General features: G+C 37.3%; 2 protein-coding genes across 2 annotated transcripts in view; both read left to right on the top strand.

Annotated features, from left to right (window-relative positions):
* RPL9 (ribosomal protein L9) overlaps positions 1–25,219 on the top strand; it is a 91,989-nt gene that overhangs the window by 7,389 nt on the left and 59,381 nt on the right. Inside the window, exon 4 of the mRNA XM_089816362.1 lies at positions 25,011–25,056. Coding sequence (XP_089672488.1) covers positions 25,011–25,056 — 46 coding nt within the window. The remainder of the gene's footprint in view (positions 1–25,010; positions 25,057–25,219) is intronic.
* LOC149576115 (uncharacterized) lies at positions 20,402–25,033 on the top strand. Its single transcript, XM_089816365.1, has 4 exons — positions 20,402–21,077; positions 21,244–21,474; positions 21,591–22,141; positions 22,269–25,033. The coding sequence occupies exons 1-2, from the start codon at positions 20,989–20,991 to the stop codon at positions 21,377–21,379; spliced, it is 225 nt and encodes a 74-aa protein (XP_089672491.1). The 5' UTR covers positions 20,402–20,988; the 3' UTR covers positions 21,380–21,474; positions 21,591–22,141; positions 22,269–25,033.

Genomic DNA, 25,219 nt, shown 5'->3' with positions numbered 1-25,219 from the left:
ATTTGTAATCCTTAGATCCTCCTCGTAATTAGCTTCTGCTGTGTTACTCTGATATATTTAATGAATTGAAGATTCTGCTCTAGTGATGTTTCTTTAAATATCTTTGTTATGTCCAACTTTGAACTACCATGACTTCCTTGAAGAGTTGTTATTCTCCACATGGTTAATATAGTCTTTAATATCATAAGGTTGACACCATCGTTTAAAGTGCGAGAACAATTTTTTGTCTAGTATTCTTCGGGCTTGTGTGCCGATATTTAATAACTCAGTAATAATTAACTCAAGAGTTGGAAACTGGCCAGTCCATAAGTATTCTCTTATCCTTAGAAAGGACAAAAAGTTATCAATCTGAAAATCGATCTCTCTTTTGGTATCACTTGTACTTGCAAAGGTCCAAATTGACTAAGCAACATTTACATGATATCATGGATATCTCCGAGTCAAAGCAAGGACAAGCTTCCTACATATTAAGATGAGGATTAGAAGCATGACACACATCTACGAATTTAAATGTGAATGTTCTTTCTTGACAGGGTTTTCTTTAGTGGACAATCTTCCTTTATGCATGACTTTTTGCTGTAGGCATAGCTTGAGAAGTGGCTTACACTTTGTTCTCTACTTGATGCAAAGTTGTCTGCAACTTTATCATCGGGAACTGGATATGAGGGAACTCAATACACGACTCTAAATTGTTTTCAAACAACTGCATTGATCTTCACCATGCAAAGGTCCCGTTCTTGGCAGCCAAGAATTACCTTGAATTTGTACGCTTTTCCCATAACTGCAACTACAGTATGTGCAAAAAGATCCATGCACTTCAAAACGATATTATGACAGCTTGCAATAAGTACAAACTATAATGGCCACAATCAACTCCATCATATGATTCTTCAACAGCCTTAGACAAATATTTGCATTGAACGGCTTCTTGATACCCTGAACGTGCAGATGCAGCGGCATTTTTTCTTTGATTGGATGCCACAACATTTGTTTCCTCCATGCATTACATGGCCTTGGCTTTTTGACATCACAATCACACAAAAATGAACTCATCCTTCAAAACTGTGAGTATGGCAGGGATTGCTATCCAACTGTCCTCTTGTTCATTTAATCTCTGCTTAAATTGTACACGTTTCCTATACCTATTATAGTCTTTTGTCTTCATGATTGTTTTAGTTTGTGTTTGACTCTTGAGAACCTCTCTCCATATGTTCTCTGACATTTTGCACGTCTTCTAAATTTATTTAACTCATCTTCTGTTAATTTAAATCTGTAGAGTACTTCGATTCTGCCATGACTACTTAGAGCATACTTATGACTGTCCTTCAATTCTTGTCATCCATCATTTGTATTGATAGTCAGCAATCTCTTTTATTTAATATTTATCCTTGCTCACTGTCTTTCCCTTTGGTAGGTTTTTGTCACACTAGCTCTCTATAAAATTCATGAGCCACTCTATTATCTGCTGTCATTTCTCTTTTATGTGTCTTTTTCATGGGGGCCTGTAATTTTTAATTTCTCCCCCTTTCAACAGTCAGATGATGGTATGCTACATCTCTTTTGAATCCTTGTTAATTGTAAGTATTTATCTAATCTAGAATACAAAGCCCTCTATGGTTTTTTAATCCATAAAGAGCTAAGTTGTGGATTTGGGACTTTGGTACAAGAATCCGGTTCATGGATTCGTGATTTTTTTATCATTATGTTTCATATGGGTTTGTGTTATATATATATATACATATACAAAAAAAGAAGAAGAGAAATATACATAATTATAAAACTAAATCATTTCATAGTATGAATCTATAATGCTTGATCATTAATCAATGCCGAATGCCAGAGATAAACATAAAAAATTTAAATACTTGGTCATTGATCTATGCTCAGGATTCTAAATAAAATTATCACATGAATTATTGAATTACAAAATGAAAATTCAAAATATAGTTCATTAAAGTTTGTTAAAGATGATTCAACATTCATGAATCATGAAAGTGTTCATCAATCATCAAATGGATTATCAAAACTCCGGACCAGTGGGGTCTTGAGCAATTGCAAGTGGTAGATCATCATCTTCATTGGAACCCAAACCGGTTCCACAAGTAAGATGGAGAGAGAAAATGTGAAATGAAATGTGTTTGGAGGCTCCACATATAAGGGCCATTTTAGGGTTTGAGGCAAAAAAATAAAAATAAAAAATAATTGTGATAAAGTTTGGGCCTGCCTTTGTATGCTTTGGCCTGCGGGTCCCTGGGGGCTTGTGCGGGATTCCCTCGGGTCTGCAAGAGGCTACCTGGTTCCATGGCAGATCCAAGCAAGGTCCATGCTTGATCTTGTGGGCCTGTTTGGATCCGCGGATCCACAAATTTGGACAGACCCATAGGGTCAAACATAGACCCTGCTTGAGTCTTCCACGAATTGATTTGTGAATCAAAACCGGTTTTGGACCCGGTTTGAGGGTCCAAGGTACTATTGATGTATGTTTTATGTCTCGCCCAAATATACAACAAAATATCAAGGTATCTTATCCTCTCTTGAATAGAGTCTTGTGTATACTAAGATTGCGAGAAGATCATACGATGACTCCAAGGTTCCTTTCATGCCAGGTCTTGACCATGGATAAGCTTGATGGTCGATGTGATTTGCTGATGATCACACGGGTCCTTACGTATATTCTCTCAGATTAGTGTCAAATCATGTTGGAGTTGGGAGCTATCAAATGATGTTGCAACGAAGTACTTTTTTGGGATTTTTACAGAATAATGCAAAAATGAAAGGGTAAACTATTCGATTCTTAAGGGTAATGATAACAACAGGTTATTCTTTGGTGGACAAGTTCCTCAATTACCAAGCTTTGGTTCGCCAAGTTATACTACAAGTGAACTGGTGCAATCTTTAAAGGTTATGCAAAATATTTTCATACCATCACAAACACCATCATAAAGAACAATTGATGTGAATGATAGAAGTCATACTTGGACTTCAGACTAATTTTGAACAACAATTTAGAATCAGTAAAATGTCAAAAGTATAAACCAAAGGAATCAAAACCGCATCATATTTGCCATTGCAATCACAACACTTTTACTACTAAACCTAATCTAAATGAGGGAATTTAGAGAACGACTAGCAAGCACTAAAATGATTCAAGTATTCACCAAACTTCAATGAAAATTATATTGTCTCAGTAGCTCATAGCAACAATCTCAAAATCCACTGCTTACAAATGAGAAGTGAGGCCTTTATACAGGTCCTCGAATACAATGAGTGGCCCGGATTGAAATAGTAACCGACAGCCCAAATTATGCCACATAAGCCCTAATTAGGGTTAGGGCAAAGAAAAAGAAATCTACATCAAAGCAAAAAGTAATCCACTGCTGTAGTGGGATAAATGCTACTATGTATACTTGCTCAGGAAGAGAGTGGGGTGCAATGAATGACCACTGCACGTGTTCATTGTGCATTAAATGGTCTATCTTCATTGAATAGATTATCCTTGAATCCTTTCCTTGAATGCTGAAATTTGACTGGGAGACCTTTGACTAACCAACGAAGATGTTTGGGTATCGTGATTTCCTCATTTTGTGACCCACCAATCTCCAAGCTTGATCACTTCTCCTTTTGTCAAATTTTTACCTCTATTTACTCACTTAAGGATTCCATCTTTTGAAAATGGATTGCACTTCTTTGTTGATGATTCAGTAATTTAATTATTTCTTTATGTACAACTGTTTGATTATGGTCTGGGAATTTCAGAGAGAATCCAAGACATCACATGCACTTGATCTTGATATTTGGACATTGAATACCTTGAATTGTGTTGCCCAAAACTTTGGATTTCTTTAACATGGAACTGCCATTCTTTGACTAGAGTGTATTCCTCAAATGTCAAGAATTTCTTTGCCTGCAAAATAGAATATACAAACATGAGCACATGCAAGGAATTGAAATAAAAGTCATCCTTACTTCCCATTCAAAACTTCGAATAAAATTTAAACTCATTAGATCCTGAATATAAAACTTTCTCTCTAGAAAGTACCTTTCTCCATTCTGCACCTCATTCAGATTTCAAATCAATGTCATAATCGATTCCTTTAAAATCTTTGTAACTTTTCAAACCTCCCTTCTCTGATTCTTTAAACTCTTTGCAAGCTCATCTCTCTCTCAAAAGACATTTTCTATCCATATAAATTTTCTTTCGATTCAAAACCCTCATGCTTTGTTCATAACTTTACACTACTGCTTGTACTCTCCCAAAGCCACCTTTTATGCCTTCTTTCCTTGTTCAAACATTTATCTTTACCAAGTGGGTTTTCTTCACATAAGCAATTCAATTATTTCCAACATTTTAATTAAATATTGGGCCTTACAATTTAAGTTTATCTTCCAAAAAATTCTAATACCAATTTTGATCCATCTTTAATATTTTTTGACAGTGATTTGAATTTCTTGATCCCTTGATCATTACCGCCTTTTAAACATTACCCAATACTTAATTTAAATAGTTTAACTAAATATTGGAAATAAAATCTCAATATATAATTAATTTCAAAAATAGTTTGAAAAGGCCCAATTTTGACCCATAGCTTAAACCCTCCATTTCCACTTAAATTTCCTCTATTCTCCCCATTCAATGAGTTTTCCATTCACATTCTATTACTTTCAATGCTTTATAAAATTCCAATATCCCAAAATATTGCCTCACAACCTTGTTTCAATCTCTACTAAGGCGTTGGATGTCTTAAACTTCTCAATTGTTTCAGTTTTTCCTTTTAGAAGACCCGCCCAAGTCATCCTAGAATAAGCATCAAGCAACAACATGAAATAAATCAATGTGAACAAGTTACAAATGCCTTTTTGTAGAGTACTCCTTAGATTTGTAGCTTGACCTTGTTTGTTTGCCGCATTGACATTGCTTTTTAAATTAAGGTAAAAACAAGTTTTGAGGAGACCCGAAACCCCTTTACATCATAGACACAAAAGATATTCGAAGAAAGCCCAAACATTCCAAAGGGATCCAAACAAAAGTTATACAGGGATCCAAGTAAGATCTTAAAACCAGAAGCAAGCTAACAAAAATAAACTAGAAAAGAAACCAATAGGAACTCTTAATTGGTCAACCAACAAGGGAATTAAGAATTCCTTTCACCCCCTTTTTGTGGGAGCATAAATTCATATCAAATTGAGGAAGGGCCTTTTTAGATCCTTTCTTGGTAACAAGCATCCACCCCTCCTCCACCATCACAGCCTTAGACTGCTATCGTCAGTAAACATTATGTAGCCGACAGGGTGTAGGTCGTCGGTAAATGCCCCTTCAGGAAGGTTCTTGTTATGTAGCCGACATGTTGTATGTAGCCAACAGACCCCTTCGGGAAGGTTCTTCGGAAAGTATTTATACACCCTCTAGGATCATTGTAATCATGATCATAAGTATAATGTAATGTCTTTGGCATATGCGAATAATAGGAGTTCTGCTGTTACATGTTCTTATTCATTGTCTGTATGCCTTAAACCATTTACCTCGTACGGTAAACATTTGGCGCCGTTGCTCGATGGACCTGGAAAGGTAGAGGAATGAAGACTAATGCTGAATTAGCTGAACACAAATAAGAATAAGTTAAAAGAAAAGGATGAAAGACGCACAGCACAAGGAAACCTAATTTTGACAAAACAAGCCGAACGCAGAAGGAGGTTTCAGAAGATTGCCAACAGACATAGAAGCGCTGAGGAATTGTTGGAGGAGACTCGATAGCGGGTGGAATTGGTGGAAGAATCAAGGGAGGAATTTTTGAATCTGTATTCGCCGAGGGAAGAGAATCCAGACACGAAAATTAACTCGCACGGCTCAGAGTGCTAAGGGAGCACGAGTGTGGAGTGAACTCTTCGTCTGCGATATACTTTTGGAACAGACAAGTTCGCTTGACAAAGACCCTTCACCAGACAACGCACCTGTTGGGAATAAGACGTTTGCCTGAAACAATGTCAGTGTCAGAGTACAGAGCGTTGGTGTTGGAATACGAAGCGTTGGTACCAGAATACAGAGCGTTGGTGTCCGGATACAAACCGTTGGTATCGGAGAGCAAAGCGTTGGTGTTGGAATACAAAGTGTTGGTGTCAGAATACAAAGCGTTGGTGCCGGAATACAAAGCGTTGGTGTCGAGATACAAACTGTTGGTATCGGAGAGCAAAGCGTTGGTGCTGGAATACAAAGCATTGGTGTCGGAATACAAAGCGTTGGTGTCGGAGTACAAAGCGTTGGTGTCAGAATACAAAGCATTAGTGCCGAAGTACAGAGCATCGGCATTGCAGTGCCAAACAACGCCCCTACACAACATCCAGTAATAATGGCAGGACCAAAGGAGAAGTTGCCAAAGTTTGATGGTGATGGAACGACCAATCCAATCAAACACTACAAAACATGCAAAACAATTTGGAGGGCGAATGGCATAATAGATACAAATGAATGGGTTTGACAATTTTTGGCAACCCTAAGGGGGGTAGCAATTGATTGGTTAATTGATACGGATCCCCAAAAATTAACCAATTGGGACAACGTTAAGGAGTTTACCACCAAATTTCAATTGTTGTGCGACAACAATGAGATCGTAGCGGAGATAAACAACATGAAGTAAGGCAAAAATGAAATAGTTCGAGTATATGCTAGAAAATTAAAAGACTTAATAAGCAAGATGGAAAGTAAGCCGGCAGATGGGTTGCAAAAGAGATGGTTCATTGAAGGACTACAGCCAAAGTTACGGAAGAAGATAAGGATCGTGCCGTCATCGTCATACATTGAAGCATACAATCAGGCGATGAATTTAGAAAGTGAGCAAAAAACAAAAAAGAAGAGTAGCTCATCTGAGTCAGATGACGAAGCATCTTCGGAAGAAGAGAGCAGTGATGACGAAAAAGACAGCAAGAAGGTCCGAGCCCTCCAGAAGGATATGATCCGAATGATGAAAGAATTTAAGAACATGCAGAAGGAGACTAAGGGAAATGAGCTATGGTGCACAGATTGCAAGACAAAAGGCCATACGAAGGGATCCTGTCCGAAGAACCAATTCTGCGAAATTTGCCAGATCATGGGACATTCCACAAAGGAATGCCCCTTCAATATAAAAAGAAGAGGACCTCAACAAGTGTTCCTGACACAGGGGGCTTCTGCGTCAAGAGGGAGTGGAAACACTAGTACAGAGGGTGCCACCTTGGGAGGGTACAAAAATAATAGACAAGGGCAAAACAACAACAACAATGCCAATAATAATGGGAGCCACAGTCGAATTCAATACGATGTGAACGAACGGCCTATGGTTCAATGCCGATCATGTAATTTGTGAGGCCACTTTGCTTGAGACTGTACAACGACAAGCGCACCAAAGTTGTTATGCAGATGGTGTGGCCTTGGAGATCATGGAGGTGCCAAGTGCCCAAAGTCAGGAGTAAATTTGATCACCATTGGGATGGATGAAGAGGAGGTTTTGGCAATCGCTCGGAAGCAAGCAAAATTGTACCTTGACCCGACGGAAGAAAAGAAGAGACTAGAGGAAGCACGAGCAGAAATTCAGAAAGCAACACAGGCGGAGAAAGCACATCTGAAGGACACTACCAGTACCTCAGCAAGGAACTGTGCGGAACAGAACATCGTACGATAGATATTACAAACTGAAGTATCGGTCAAGATAAATAATTTTCTGTTCACAATGCCTCAACTTTGGTCAGCACTCACAAACATCGCTCCCATTGCTAAATCATCAGGAGAACAAGGGAGAAGGAAAGTGGAGCATGTGCAGAGGACCCGATGTTGCTAGCCCTCACATTCAAATGACATCCGGCGGTAGTCGAAATGGGAATTCTGGGAACTATTTTGATAGACACAATTGTGGACGGAGGGTTCGGTGTGAATGTGTTACCGGAGGACACTTGGAAGAGGTTGGGACAATTGACACTGTGGCCACCTACGTTCCAATTATTAATGGCAGACTAGCACGAGATCACAAACTGTTGGGAATCCTGATGGCACAACTAGTCACTATTGGAACACAACCATTCCTGCTCGACTTCGTCGTCATCTCGTTGAAGAGGAGAGGATATGACGCCATTTTGGGCCAAGGATGGCTCATACAAGCAAAGGTTAAGCGTGACTGGAAGAAGAATACCCTATCAAAGGAGTGCAGAGGTAGAAGATTCATAATTGACCTGCACACACAAATGGTAGGTGAGGAGGTAGCGTCGTTGGATTCTGAAGGCGAAGGTGGAGAGGATGATGAGGGGAAGAAGAGAATGGAACTGGATGAGGAAGGAGTCCTACGGTTGGAAAGTGGATCGATGGACAATGATTTGGATTCGGTGAACGACCTTTTCCATTGGCAGATGGAGGATTACGAGCTCCTTCCGAGCTATAATATGTTAAGGGTCGACGAAGATGAAAAAGAAGAGGGAAATGAATGTCCGAAGGAACACAGAGAAGCGGAAGAAGGAAAGGTGGTTACGACTGAAGCTGAAGGGAAGAACATATAGTACAAACCCAAAAAAAGGAAAGATCTCACCGTATGATTGCGTAGAAAGAAAATGTTACGACGAACCATTGATATATTAGAAAGGTGTTGGCAGCAAGAAAAACACATCATACAGTCTACACAGGAAACTAAGGCGAAGGGTTTAATAAAAGCTTCAGCAGTACGGAGTGCAAGTTCTAAAATAAAAAATACAGTTATTGACGGCAAGGAGTGGCAGCCGACGGAATTCATGGTACCGAGTGTCGAGAACAAATTGGGGGATATGGAAAACTTAAGGGAGAGATTGTGTAACTTAAATAAACTTGATGAACGACGATTGCAAGCACAATGGGTCATGGAGCTGACATAGAACAGGCGCAAAGTGTGGCATGATAAACACCTGAAACAAAAAAGTTCCAACTTGGACAGTGGGTGTTGAAGCACGACATCGTTCCTGGAAGCATCATTCTGGAGGCAACATTCCTGGAGGCATTGTACATTCTTGGAGGCACCGTACTTTCCTGGAGGCACTGTACTTTCTGGAGGCATCGTACTTCCTGGAGGCACCATCGTACATTCCTAGAGGCACAGACATTCTTGGAGGCACCGTACTTCCCTGGAGGCACTGTACTTTCTGGAGGCATTAATAAAGTCTGCCATATGACGATATAAAATAGTGCTGCAGGCATGGAGTGGTTGCATACCAGAGGTGGAGAGAGCACTGGAGCAAGCCTTTCGAGAGGGATGTTACGCTTTGAGGCACTCGGAGTAGGTGTTTGGACGTGAAGCTGTCTTGGTGGATATATAGAGAGCTCGAGAGGAGCTGATCATCCAGTTGAAGGCAGTTCAGTGACACTTGGCTTAGGGTACCCAGAGTTGGAAGCAAAGAAGGCGGCACGAGTGGCTATCTATGTCAGCTTGACTAGGGAGACAGTATTGTGTTACCAGAGGCTACAGATGCAACGTGGGTTGGAGACCAGTTTGGTGCAGGCACGAGACGAATGTGAAAGTGATGAGGCAGATCTATCTTGTTGTAATTAGTTAGTTAATGTATTTTGTTGGTTAATTTGTCTCAGATATTTTGTAATTGTTTTGAGTTTTGTTGTGTTGTCATCCGGAGACAAGTTTTCTTTTTGGGGGGGATGATGTCGTCAGTAAACATTGTGTAGCCGACAGGGTGTATGTCGTTGGGAAATGCCCCTTTGGGAAGGTTCTTGTTATGTAGCTGACATGTTGTATGTAGCCGACATGTTGTATGTTCTTGTTATGTTGCGAATAGTAGAAGTTCTGCTGTTACATGTTCTTATTCATTGTCTGTATGCCTTAAATCATTTACCCCGTATGGTAAACAACTGCCAAACTTGAGAATCCAAAAATAGAGGGAAAATCATCCAGCTTTAGACAAGGACCAAGTGTCATCACTTTTGCCCTCAGACTGGAGCTAATACCAGTTGTTTGATTACCAATTCCAATAACAGCAGAAGTACAAGCACCAGAGCCAAAAGTGCCAATACTAGAACCAGAAGAAGAAACATTACCAATGCCAGCAGATATATAATGACCTGATCCAACAATCGTAGCACAAGACATCTTACCTTGTCCAGAATTAGCAGTCTCAACTCCAAAACCACTAGAATTACCTCGACCAAAGTCTGCACCAAGAACACCATATTTAACACCTTGACCAAAAATCATAGTTTCATCCTCCTAAAAGGATCCAAGACTATCGGCTGACAAAGCACCAATCCCAAAAGAAACTTGAGCATCGATCTTGGAATCAGAAGCATTCACCATTTGAGAAGGACAAGAAGGAATAACTTCCAATATAGAGGATGGAGCCCCCAACTCTACAGATCCAAAAATCTCATCCATTGGAGCAGATATTTTGACTATTGAATAATGTTGCTCCAATGCACACTTCCACCAAGTGGAGGGTCATTTGTTTTTAGATTTTCCAATCTCGCACTTAGCAGCAATATGTCTAGTACTGAAACATTTTTTACACCTAAAAGGGAGGCCCTCATAATCTAGTGACTGAGTCCAAGAACCCTTTGAATAACTTATAATAATTTCAGCTGGGAGACCCTTTGAACATCAATGTCCACTAGAATCCTAGCATAAGTGGAATGAAAACACTCAAAAGATTGGGAATCAACCAAACAGAAATCCCCTAAAGCATTGCCAATTTCCTTAAAAAACAGAATCCACCCAAAAATGAAGAGGAAGATTAGGAAGCCTTACTCAAGTTGGGATTTTGAGGAAAGACTCGGTTTGAGGGTTAAAATCTGGATGCCATTGTTTAACCATTAAAGGAAAGCGGTTCTCCCAAGAAAAGACCCGATCACAGAGAATGGCCTTCCTATCCTTAGAATTAACGAAAGAAACAAAGAAGAAACCTTTGACCAAAGGGAAGATCTCAACAGTATCCGTAATAGATGATACCACTGCTTCGAATCCATGCATGGAGCTCCGAGAGAGTGGGCCAAAAACCCTTAAAGCGACAAATAATAGAATCCTTGGAGAGATCCCTAGTACGTTACTCAATTTCTACATGCGACTCATCTCCCAGATTAAGCAATATTGGCTTGCAGGTGGGAATTGGAAGAGAGACAAAAGGTTTTGTGGCCTTTTCCAAACCCCCACCCTTGCACAAGGACTGGGCATATGAAAACCCTTTCTTAACATCTGCTGCACTGGCAGCCACCGCATCATTACCATAAACCTTAGCACCAACACCAACGCCCTTGCCAGAATCAGAAGCCACAAAACCAAAGCCAGCGCCAAATACACCATTACTAGAAACCTTGGCACCAACACCAACGCCCTTCCCAGATTTAGAAGCCATCACACTAGTCTTGATCACACCACCAGAACCAGCTACAACCGCACCATTGCCAGAAACCCTAGCACCAACACAAGCACCCTTGCTAGATTCTGAACCAGAATCGACAACCATTGCACCAGAACTAGAGTCGGAAGCCACCTCAACATACCAGAAACCCTGGCACCAGCATGAGCACCCTTGCGAGATACAAAAGCCACAGTACCAAAGCCAGTGCCCAACGTACCATTTCTAGAAACCCTAGTACTAGCACCGGTGCCCTTGCTAGATTTAGAAGCCATCACACCAATCCTGAGCACACCACTAGAATCAGTTACCACCGCATGTAATATCCCTCTAAACATTAATCAAATATAATATTAAATTATAAATGATAGTCATATTTGTAAAAGGTATAATTGATTATTAGATCAATAAACAATTTAATTACTCAATATGTAGATATCATTCAAGTTTCTAATGAAATAAGTATTAAAGTCAAATACATTACTTTATCATATTAGATAAACATGAGTATAAATTAATAATACTAATCAAATGTACCCTATCTCTAAATAAATTATTAAATTGCAAGTTCAAAAAGTAATCAATAAATACACCCGATTAAATTATTGGGCACCCATACACATCAAATGGTAGATAGGGCACGACCCGCCAAGATGGGTGTTGGAAATGTTATAAATAGTGGACATCGACCAAAGATATAAAGGAGGGGGGAACATCATCCCATACACATGCAAAAGGTGAATGCAAGTATTGAGGAAGGAAGGCAGCCAATAAGAAAAGAAAAGGTAAGTATGCATCGCAGGCAAAGAAGTCCACCCACGATTTTATAGCCATGTCACCTCCAAACTGTCACCACCCGTGAGTCGGCATTCCACATAGAGATACCACGAGTAATAAAGTAGCCACCAATCAAAGCAATGTGTGATGATCGGTAGTTTGGAAAGGAGATCGTCTACGTGGAGCATACAAGGAGCGACCATAATATTGAATGAACTGCCACATAACTTGATCAAAGGTCTTTGCATGGAGAAGTAACCAAAATGTCGTGGGAAGGAAACTTTACCACTAAAAGTATATAGGAAGGTAATTAATGATGCAAGTCTCCGATCTCCACAAGGTAAGTCAAGTGTATATTAAGTCGGCTTAATATTATTATTAAATGGTATATGTTTATTTAATGTGGTATATTATTAAATCAATCTATATGCATATACAAATTCCATATATATATATATATATATATGCAAATATTATATGAGATTAAATATATCGGGATTATATATATACATATAAGTAAATGTATTTTCTAAGTAATTATTCGTGGATTTAAGTCATAATAAAATGAAAGAATATAATCATTAACAATACTATCCAAGCATGTCTTGGTGGAGGGCATTCATTGCGAATGTCATGGAATGATCCAAGGTTATCCTTCGTGTATTTTGTATCAGAGATGGGTTCATTCCTATTTGGCGATTACGATGAGGCAAATGGCAAACTCTTAGTGTTAGTATTAGAGATATGTATTACTACTTGTTTGGCTGACAAAACAGAGATGGATGTAATGTTGGTATTAAAGATAAGTAGTATACCTATTTGGCCAACTATTAAGGAATGATTTATGTATTGGTAGCAGAGATAGGTATTATACCTATTTGACCAATTATTAAGGAAGGATTTATGCGTTGCTATTAGAGATAGGTATTATACCTATTTGGCCAACTTTTAAGGAAAGATATGTGTGTTGGTAGCAGAGAAAGGTAGTATACCTATTTGACCAAATACCAAGAGATGTTGATATTGTTATTTTAGTGATCTCTGATAGACAAAACTATTACAGCAGATATGAACAATAATGGATATCCTTACTTGAATAACCGCTGAACCAGAGATGCAAAATTTGTTCTTCAAATGATGATTGTTGAGTCTTTAGCTTTAGTTGACAATGAAGATAGAATATCCTTCAATGAAGATTGCTGAGAATATATATTGTAGAGGAAATATGCAGATCGTCCTTCAATGAAGCATGCTGAGAGTTATCCTGCAAGGAGAATATGCAGATTGTTGGGACTTGTAATTCCGTATATTGATATTGTTCCCAATGATCTGCATGGACATTTATACATTTGTGAAAGGCCATGCCTCCGTAGAGTCATGACTCTACGTGGCCTTTGGCTACGTAGTGTCATGCCTCTACAGAGGCATAACTAACCATTAGTTAGTTTGAGTAAACAATATTATATATAAACAACACCACTGTTTATGCAACTGACGCTAGAACACAAGGCCCCCGATAGTACTATGGAATGTTATGATAATAATCCAAATGTGTATATATATATATATATATATATATATATGCATACGTCTGAAGAACATGATTCACATATCACAATTTATCATTACTTCTACTGATGCTATACATCAACAGATATGTACAGGTGCTTCCACCTATCTGCATACTCGAGGAAATATAATGGTAGAATAAACTAATGATGTCAACATATGCATATGTGAACCTTAAAGGGTGCACTCTAGAAAAGATGGTTGAATAACTAAGGGTTAGGTAACCTGATCTAGAGACATCTTTAAAGTTGGGTTAGGATAAAGGGTAGAATAGTAAGATATATTTTATTATTGTATAAATTCTAACATTAGTTCTGGAGGTATTAATGTCCTAGTTAGTAGGGACATTACACTGCACCATTGCTAGAAACCCTAGCACCATTGTTATTGCTTCTGCAACCAGCACCCTTGCTAGATTTCGTATTGACATTGTTGCAAATAACATCTGAGGACTTTGCTATCATTTACTTGTCCTTTATGGCTTGCTTTTAGCTGATCTTTACAATCTTGTCAAAGTTCAAGTGTCCCATCCTTTTGTGCCACAATAAACTCTTATCTTCTTTCCCAATATAGTATTCTCACTTTTGATTTAATTGCGAATGTACAAATTACCATCTATTCTATAATCATCAGTTGTCAACTTTCCATCTTTCACGATTTTACATCCCCCAAAACAAAATGTGTTTGGGAGCCCTTGATCACACATTTGACTCATACTTAGGAGATTATGCTTATATCCTTCAACATATAAGACATCTTTAGTTTTAGTTCTTCCATTATCCAAAATAAGTGTGCCTTTACCTTTTATGTTTATCGTAGCATTATCTCTGAATTTTAATTTTCCGTCATTCACTTTCTTTATAGCGAGAAATTTTCTTTTGTTACTAGTCATGTGGGTTGAACAACCACTATCAACTTACCATTGGTCTTTCTCATCTTGAGTGTATAGTGCAACTTGTACAACCATGTATCTTTCCTTTATTTGTTGCTCCTTTTTCCAAACTTCGTTTGCTTCATTCTTTTTCTTGTCACAGATATCCTCCTTATTTTTGTTGGAGGCTCAACAAAAGTATTTTTGTAAAACTTTGCTTGTTCCTAAAATTGTACAAAAATAATTTTGCAAAACTTTTCTATGTGCCCAAAATTGTTACATTTATAACATATAATGTTATAAACCATTAGAAGGGAGAATAATTTGAAGTTCCTTTTGGAAAATCCGAAATCATTGTTTATACACACACTACAATTTGATTGCATTCAAAAAACAGCCATGAAAGGAACCATTAAACTTGGTTGTGCATGGCTTTCTTTTGGGATACTATTTGAGGTTTTCATTATTAGTACTATGAGACTTTGTCCTCCTTGTTTTCCTCTTTATTTGCCTTCTTTTTGCTTGCTTCACTAATAATAGAATGATTATTATATTATTATATAATATAATATAATTATTATTGATATTATTATTATATTCTTAATGTAAGATAATATGTAATATAATTATTGTTAACAATAATTATATTATCCCAACCTTTATGTTACTATGTTGGCCTGAAGGAATTCGACCATTGCTACAATAACATCAACATTCCCTCTTAGCTAGGGAGGAATCCTTATATTGATAACTTCTAATTTGTCCGTTAGACACTATCTTCAACAATTAAATTAATTAATTAATGTCTCAAATAATACTTCGTATTACTTACGTCATAATTGTGAATCGGATACGTAAGCCTCCCGAGGCCAACTTCAACATTTTACCTCTTTCTTGGAACTCCACAACATAATATTCACTTTTAGCTTCTTTGAAGTTTGTGAATATTCACAATCAAAACCAAGACCACTTTTGATGGATGGCGTTCTTTGTAAGTTGATAAGGTCTTCTAACATCTCAATACTTTTATCAAACTTTAAGTTCTTGCTGAGCTGATCTTTAGTCTTCTCTAGCTTCTTATCCTTGGAAACACTTTCAGATTCAAGCTTCTCGCACTTCGATTATTTTTCCTATAGCTGGTCTTTTAAGATGCCTTCAATGCATTTCGATTCTTCTGTGTAGATCTTCAATCCACAATCATCCTCTTAGATTTTTCATAGTCTTCTCAATTATAGTCTTCCTATTTGAAATTCTGGTTCTTGAGTCTTTTGATCTTGTCTGTAGCAACAATAAGTTCGTTTTCCAGATCTCCTATGGTATCTTCTTTACTTTCATTCTTTTATTTTCCTTTATCTTTGCACCTTGGAGCTTCTTTTGTTTCCATGGTCATGAAGAGAGTTTCTTCTCTATCACTTTTTGAAAAGCTTTCTCACTTTCTTTAGATGAACTATTACTTTCTCGAGCATATAGGCTTTTCTTGTGGCTTCATCAATTCTTCTTCTCCTATTTCGTCTTGAGTGTACTCTTTTTTGTCTCGACACATTATCCACCTGATTCACAATGTCGGGCCTACCTCGAATCCCAACAACTACAAGACCATCATGATTGGACACATGTCCTCCAAATTTTACACCACATTCCCGCACGCTATTCTTTCTCGGGAGTTGGATTAGAGGCATATTCGGGCTATAGGGAAGGATGGGTTTTGTCCAGACTTTTAGACCTCAAACCATATCCTAAGACCTATCCTTTGATTTTGGATTTCTTTCCAGTTGTTTGGGATAACTATAGTGGTGTCTCGGTTTCTCTTCTTTGGTCCTTGGTTTGGTTTTTGTTGTTCTTGTTCCTTTCCCCAAACACCCTTTGGTGCTCTTGCTGTTGGCTTTCCTTTGGCCTGGCTTTTGTGGTCCCTTGGACCCGTTTGTTGGCCTTTTGTTGGACATTAATAAATTTAATTTATCTTATCTATCTTAGCTTCAATAGTTTCACTTGCAACCTGTGGACATTTGGTGGCAAAATAATTCAAGATGCCACAATAAAAGTACTTGAGAGTATACCTCTTTTTGGTGGATCCTTTCTTGAATCTTCTTGCAAGATATGCTTCCTCTTCCTTGCTTGAACTTCGACTTGAACTGTTTTTCTTTATTCTTCTAGATACTTTGAAGTTTGCTTCCAATTCTGATGGTCTTTCTTCAATCCTCATTTCAAATGCAATGAAGATCCCATGCAACTCATCCTTTTTTATTTTGTCTAAATCTGTCTTCAATCGCTGACACTTTGGAATCGAATCTATAGGGTAAAGTTCTTAGAATCTTTGGAACGTCGTCAGTTGTTTCACCAAGACTCCTATCGTGTTAACAATCTCATCAGCATGAAGTAAATAGGCAGCTATGATCTCATTTTCTTTCATTTCAAGAATTTCAAACTGTTGTCATGGGTCTGCAACTTTTCTTTATTTTATTTTATCGCCTCCTTCATAAATATGCTTCAACTTATATCACGTCTTCACAGAATTGTAATGCATGACTTTTACAAATTCAGATTCGGCTAGACTAGACAATAGTACATTCTTGGCTTTGGCATTTTTCTCACTTTCTCTTTTTCTGGCTTGATCTGTTGGGGAGTAGTGGGTTGTGTATAGCCTCTTTTGACATATGGCCAAATGACGTCACACCCTACGGCATTTAAAAATGTCTCCATCCTTATGCTCTAGAAGATGCAGTTTGTTTCATCAAATAGATGTGCCTTAGTTGACGAGAAATCATATGATTCTTGCCTAACCGTGTGTGCTTTATTAGATCTCCCTTCAAACTCTTAGGCTTTATGAAAGGAAGCTGCTCTAATACCAATTGAAGAAAACACACACTTATACTTGGGGGGAGAGTGGTGAATCAATATACAGAAAATTTCACCCAATTAAACTTACGCAATCACAAGCAAGATCTAGCAATGAAAAACACAAGATACACACGATTTTACATGGAAACCCCTGTGGGAGAAAAGCACGGCAAACATTGCTTTATATATGAATCTTCATACAAGCTTCATAGGCACTGACAAATGGGAGACGCCAATCTTCTCCACTGAGCACCAGATCAGCAAGGGACACTGATCGCTTTGAGTGAGAGGTACCGACTTCTTGATCTTGTAAAACAGAAGGCACCAACCTTTGAAATGCAATATGATAATAATGTTGATTCTGCTCTAGATCCTTCCAAGACTTAAACAAAGTCTGCCTTAAACTCTTATCTTAATTCTACAAGATGCTCCTTCTCAGATCTACAAAAGATCTTCAATAAATGCCCTTAAATCCGAATTTTATCTTCACCAAGAATCTGCATTAGATCTGCTCCAAATATGTCTGATTTTTGCTCTTGAATTAGGAAATATAAGCAATGAATGATTGTAATAGTGATCCACAAACATTTCTTTTCTATATACCTCCAAGATGCTTTTTTACCAACGGTTGCATCTCAATAGATAGGTTGGCCAACGAAGAGATAAAAACTTTTCTTTTTAAAATTAATCGACCTTGAAAATGGGCAATTATAATTCACAAGATCAGCCTTAGCAGCATTCAATATTTATTTATTTGTTTTGCTAGCTCTAGTGAGGTTTTCTCCACCCCCAATAACAAAATTAATTTAACTACCTGTTGTGAAATAATCACATGCCCCATTGCAATTTGTTACCCCAGTTTTTCGGTTTTTAGCATTTTGTTTAGGTGTCCTTTTTTTCATTCTCCGGTCCTCTGCCAGTTCAATGTTTAGACTTTTGCTAGGTTCAAGAGTGTCATAAAAAAGTAAAAGAGAGAAAGCATGATCAAATGAGTATTTTGATGCCACAATGGTGTTCAAAAGGGCCAAGGGTCAAATATCAACATTGCTTGAGATCAATTTTGAAAACTACTTTTTACAAAAAGCTGCTTTTTTCTGTTATGTGTTTTTTCAGAAGTTCATTTTTGGCATTTTGGGGGCAATTCAGGAGCCTTTTTTTTTTGGGAAGTTAACATTTTTTTTAAGAAAGTCTCTTTTTAGAAAGGTCAAAGTTGTGTGCAAGTGTAAAATTCTTGTTTCCAACTTCAAGTTCGTCTAGGAATTTCATGAAAAAGCATGAAAAGTGGTGAAAAGCTCCAGATTTCAAAATGATAAAAAATATTCAAAATTGTGAAAATTATAAGAAAATCCTTGTTTTATTATCAAATTTATCTTGCAAAAGTGAGCAAAACCTATGGAAAAGAACATCAATGGTAGTGTGCTGATTACTGAAATTTGCTTGTTTGAAAATTTTAGGATCTTCCAAAATTCAAAATCTCCATTATAACCCTAGAGATCTGAAACTACTATGAAACATCCTAACTATATTTATATAAAATATAACTTGAAAGTGTAAGTGTCACTTATGCTTAAATGTTATATCTGTATAAAAATTTTGCCCTCCAAGCTTGAAAATCCTCATCAAGGCCCCATCTCTGCCCAGGAATTTGTGGCAAATCCTCAAGTCATAGAAAAGCCCTACTTGTCTAACATGGGAAATTCTGGAAGGCATGAGAAGTCTGACTTGGAAGTCCAAGAAATCCTCATTTGCAAGTGAACTCTTCTCATTTGTAAAGGGATTCAAAGAGATTGTTGTACAAAACACTTCTTAAGTACATTCATTGTTCAATTGTTTGTGAATTTAATATCTTTTGTAAGTTACACGATTTCTTCTCTGTCACTTAAAGTGGATTTTATTTTCAAGTTGTTGAAGTGAGTGAAGAATTTGATGGGAATGTTCATTGTAGAGTCAATATGTTCATACAGTTAATGGTTGGATGGTTTTCAACTATTGTGTAAAGTTAGTCTGAACTTGTTTGAATGTTGGTGAATATCTGTGATGTGAAAATTCTTAGAATACCTTAGAAGATTGCACCATTTTTGTGGAGTAGTTGAATTTGGTGAAACAAGGATAGGCTTCAGGTTCCACTTTTGCAAACTTGTCTCTAAACATTTATAGGTTTAGTTTAGAGTGAGAATTATATTGATTCTTCTCAAACCCTCCTCTTTTGAGCTTTGTGTTAGAAATCTGTGCAAGCATTATACCAGAAAATCCAAAAAAGAAAAAGAAAAAGGAAATTCAAAAGTTGAATGATAAAATCTTGAATAACCACATAAGTCTCCTTGGATGTTTTCAGCAAATCATCCCACCATGAGAGTCTATCCCATAGTTATGAAACTCTGTGAGTCCGAGGCAGAGTTAGCTTTTTTGAGGCAAACAGCCTTTGGACTCGGACTCGGACTCGGCCGAGTCCTGGTAGAGTTCATGTGGACTCACTGAGTCCAGAGACTCGCCAGACTCGCCGAGTCCCAAGCTTAGAACTCTCGCCGATGGCTAAGGCCAAAAGGTGAAAAAAACAATAAAATAAAAAGTTAAGTTGCATTTTTTTTGTTTGTATAACATCTATTTGACCTAAAAAGGTCATTCCACCCCGTGCTAATGCTTGCGATAGAGAGGAAAGAGTTAGAGAAGAGTATTGGGGTTTTGAGAGAGAAATTAGCAAACTGGTTGGCTCTCCCATATTGATTGCTGATGATTTGTGCAACTTTGTAGCTTGCACTTAAGCATTGAGAGGAGCTTAAGGAAGCATTTGGAGAAGGCTTCTACAAACTTACTTGCATTTTTATTGTTTGTGCAAATTTGAAGAAATAAGCAACAAGTTGCATTTCTTTGTGTTGTTTTCTAAATTGTTTTACATTCATATTTTTCAATTTTCATTTTGTTTACATTTGTTTTAGTCTCTACTTTTAGTATCTACTATTTAGATTTATTCTAATTTATCTTGATGACGAACTTGATAAGTAAGAAGGCCCTAAAGTTTAAAAATCTGATTTGATGCTAATTTTTTTCTATTTATAATATATTCATATTGCAGCAGCAAACACATTGACATCATCTCTCATGGTGAGCTTTGTGGAAGTGGAACTTGGGCTGCATGTAACCTTAATGCAGACCTAGCAGCAATAGCAAGGGATAGGGCATGTAAACATGCTATCCCAGGCCACAAAAAGGGAGTTGTTACATGTTGGCATTGCAGTGTAATATATAACAGGGGAAGCATAAATAGATTGAAGTATCACCTAGCGCATATACCTAGGCATGATGCTAGAAAATACAAAGAAGTACCTCAGGATGTTATGCGAGACATGGAAGCCCTTCTAGAAGAAAAAATGGAGAAAAAAGAATTGAAAAAGAAGCAACAAGAAGAAATGGCAAAATTAGCCCAACAATGATTTTCTAGTTTTCGCTCTCCGTTATCCCCTACTTCACCTACTTCTGCTACTGTTTCTACGAGTGTGACCATTGGGCCTCACATTCGTAAGCAAAAATTGACACTTGATTCCATCTTTATTCCACGCATAGCTCCAGGTGCACAACCATTGCTTGAGAGCATGGGTTGGAACAATGACAAGCATGATAATGCAAAATTGGCACTTGGAGACTTCTTCATCTACAACAACATTTCATTCAATGCAGCAAGGTACTTATTTTAATTTTAATTTATGTCTTACTTCTCTTGCTTTCAAGTTTCAAGAGACAATAATATGCTTATTTTGTTTATTTTAATTTGTTTTCAAATTTAATAGTAATAATATAATATAATATACTAATTTGTTTAACTTTAAATTTTATTTAATTTGTTTTAGGTCCCCTTATTGGCAAATTGCAATTGATGCTATTACTGTTTGTGGTCCGGGGTTCAAAGCCCCAAGTGCTGACGAGCTAGGAGGTCCTATTTTGACCCAAAAGGTGGCTGATGTAGAAGGTGCAATCAAGGAGTAGCGTGAGGTGTGGAAGATGAAGGGTTGCACCATCATGACTGATGGTTTGAACTAATAGGAGTAGAACACTCCTCAACTTTCTTGTCTCCTCATCGGGTAATTGTAGACATAAAAATTTAGAAGTTAAACTTGTACTTAAGTGATTAAGTTTATAAATTATGAATTTATGATTGATCATTGATCATTGTACTAATTTGTTTCTTTTTCTTCAGGTGCCACGTTTTTTTTGAAATGAATTGATGCCTCAGGAAAAAAAAAATGTTGAATATCTTTCTGAGGTAATGGATGAAGTGATAAAGGACGTGGGTGCAGAGAATGTGGTGCAGATAGTTATAGATAATGCAACAAATTATGTTGTTGCAGGAAAGCTTCTTATGGAGAGACACCCTCACTTATTTTGGACCCCTCGTGCTGCTCACTGCATTGACCTCATGTTAGAGGATCTTGATAAACTCCCTTGGATAAAAACAATTATAGAGCAAAGGACTGTGTATAAATTTATATATAAAATCATAAATGGGTCCTCAGCTTCATGAGGAAATACGTTGACCAAAAGCAGTTGTCTTGTCCAGGGGTCACTAGATTTGCAACTAATTTTTTCACATTGCTATCTTTGCTTGATTCAAAGGGAGGTTTGCTACGCATGTTTGTAAATGAGGAGTGGATTGCATCATCATATGAAAAAACCACTGCACGGATTGATACAGTTGATCGCATTTGTGATGAGGCTTCTTTTTGGACAGCGATCGCTGATATTGCGAAGGTAATTTTCCTTTTTCTCCTGATTTCAACTTTTCTGTTTATGAAATTATGTTATAAATAATTGTTCATTTTTTAAAGAAAAAACTTAAAGCTGATTGTTTCTCTTCCAACTTTCATAATGATTACAGTTCATAAAGCCGCTTGTTGTTCTACAAATTGTTGATGGAGAGAAGACCTCAATGGGCTACATTTATGAGGGAATGGATAGGGTGAAGGAGGCCATTTATTCTTTTTTGCAGAGAATTGGGATAGGTATGGACCTATATGGGATGTCATTGATAGACGTTGGCACAATCTACTTCACAGGCCTATACATGCAGTGGGCTACTTCCTTAATCCAATATACCAATTCAGCCCACATTTCAAGGCTGACGATGAGGTGTGGAGTGGCCTCTATGATGTTGTAGAGAAAATTTCGCTTGATTCAAGAGTTGGAACAATTGTAGTTCGTGAGATTGAGTTGTTTAAGAAAGCTCAAGGGGGCTTATTTGCATGGGAGTTGTGCAAAAAAAATAGTGATTCCTGGTAAAAATCTATGATTCTACATCCTAATTTCTAATTCTATTACCATTTTAATTTGATAAAGTCAAAGTTATTGAATTGATTTAAAATTTTTTTGTTTCAAATGCGTGGTAGGAAATGTTTGGTACTAAGGTTTTACAGAGGATTGCGATTTGCATCTTGAGCCAACCATTTAGTGCATCAGGATGCGAACATAATTGGAGTCTATTTGAGCATATACACTCGAAGAAACACAATAGGTTGGTAGTGCAAAAATTGAATGATCTTGTCTTTGTTCACTACAACCTTCGCCTTCGTCATAGACAGATCCTGGGCATTGATACATCACCGATTGTATTAGAGAATGTTGATCCACATGTAGAGTGGAACACAAAGATTGCTGATGTTGTCTTTAGTGATGAAGACGTGAAGTGGGTTGATCAGGTGGATCGAGAGGTTGAGGTAGTAGTGATGGCAGTCGAAGAGGCTAGAGCGCGAGGAGACAAAGTGCAAGACACAGATGCTAGGAGTGATGGATCTGAGTTTGATGATGAGGATTATGTGGGTGAGGGTGAGGATGAGTTTCAACCTCAGGCAGAGGGAGAGAGGATGGCTCTACAGTCTTCCATGACTTATCTTAGGCGCACTCGTAAGAGGACATACATAGGCTACTATGAGCCTTAGTCTTCTACTATTCTACACTCTAGTTGTTATTTGATACATGTTTTGAACTTTTGATACAATGGATTTCGTAATCCATGAATATTGTAGAGATTTGACATTGCACTGATACTATGTTTATTACTTTAAGTTTATATTGTAATTTGTGTTATTCAATTTTTTTCCTTCAGAAATTCTCTGTTATACTTATGTGATCTATGCAAAATTGTGTAGGTGTATTAAGTAGCTTCTATTTATCTCAATTATTGTGTATTCGATGTTGATTGACTAAAAGATGGATGAATTTTTTTTTTTTAAATTCTTAAAAATCTTTGAATTTCATGGGTTTTTCAATTTTCCGAGTCCTTGCCAAATCCTTGCTGAGTTTGAGTTCGAGTCAGATTTTGACTTTCCGAGTCAGAGGCGAGTCCGAGTCCCGTAACATTGGTCTATCCTAAACAGCAAAGACCACATGCATTTGGAACCTTGGAGTCATCTTTGTGATCACAAAGTTCATCTGTTTAGCAAATAGAGGATTTTGTTCACTACCCTAAATAAGGGCAGTTCTAAAGGAGGTCAGCCCATGTAGACACAAAATTCAGTTTGCAAATAAACACTCCTTAAAAGTTCTGCCCTGCTGTCATCTTAAATTTTCCCTGCTGTTCTTTTAACTCTGTCCCACTGTCCATTGACACCAATGATATATGCCAACATTTCTGTGTTGCTTTTTGAAACTCTAGTATCAATCTATTTACAACTTAAAATTTAGCAGCGTTTGAGCGTCTTTATGCCATCTTTCAAAACCCTTGGGACCAACAGCTGGCCTTGTTTCTTTGTTGAAAACAATTTGATCAAACTTACAATACTAAAAAATACTGAGTATTTTATGACTTCACAAACTATAGTTTTATAAAGTCAACTTTTGAGACTTGGGCAAAACCAGATGTTGTATACTATAGCTTTTGTTGGCCACAGACCTAGAACACTTTGCTTCGAATAACTAAAAATAATCTGGCATTTTACAGATGTAGAGATCAAAATACCACTGCAAATGTCTTCAACACTCTACAACTGATAAGTTGACAAAGTTTAAGCTTCTAATTCAAGTCTCAACCAGAAGACCTTGAAATATTTTGAGTCCAGTTCATTTTGAAAAATATTTAAATCAAGATTGAAAGTTTAAACATGATATAGTTTGATCAAAATTCTTCAACCCTAATTTGTAAAGTCAAAACTTGTATAAGCTTTCGCCTTCTTCATTTTGCAGGTGTGTACTCCTGCGCTCTTGCTGCTACATGCCCCCTAGGTTGAAAATCTGACATCTCACTAAAATGAACACTTCTACCATATGACCATATCTTTAAGAAGAAAATTGCTTTTAAATTTTAGCAACTAAAGTTATGATCAACATTTGCCAACCAGAAAACAATTGATTATGGTGAAATATTTAGTTAACTCTGTGAAATACTTGATAACATGCCTGAGTTTTTTTCATAAAAACAGCCAGGAAGTTCTTTTCTGAACTCGATCATTTTTTAGTTTCTTTTTTTTTTCTAGTGTGGCAGTTTCTTGTGATACATCCTTAAAATCTGTTGCTTCACATTGATATTATGAACTTTCAAGATATCTTCTCTCTCTTTTGTATTGATATCAGATTGTTAAGTGGTCCATGCAAGTGGCTGATTTATTTTGGTAATCCATTTTGACAGGGAAATCAGACTGGAACAGGAAAGGAAGGAAGCTGAGAAGAAACGAGTAAGTGGGTGAATTTAATCAGAAAAGTTCACCTTCCTGTAATGTGTAAACATGATTTCTAATATGGATGGTATTTGTGAGCGAGGATATATCATACTCAGAATGCATGAAATACACACAGAAGTCAAATTTATTATAATGTAAACTGCAGAGCCTAGAAGTT

Source organism: Cupressus sempervirens, chromosome 1 (assembly GCF_028749045.1).
Source record: "Cupressus sempervirens isolate cs-2001-9-10 chromosome 1, ASM2874904v1, whole genome shotgun sequence".
Taxonomy (NCBI): Eukaryota; Viridiplantae; Streptophyta; class Pinopsida; order Cupressales; family Cupressaceae; genus Cupressus; species Cupressus sempervirens.
This window is presented reverse-complemented; position numbering and strand designations above follow the sequence as displayed.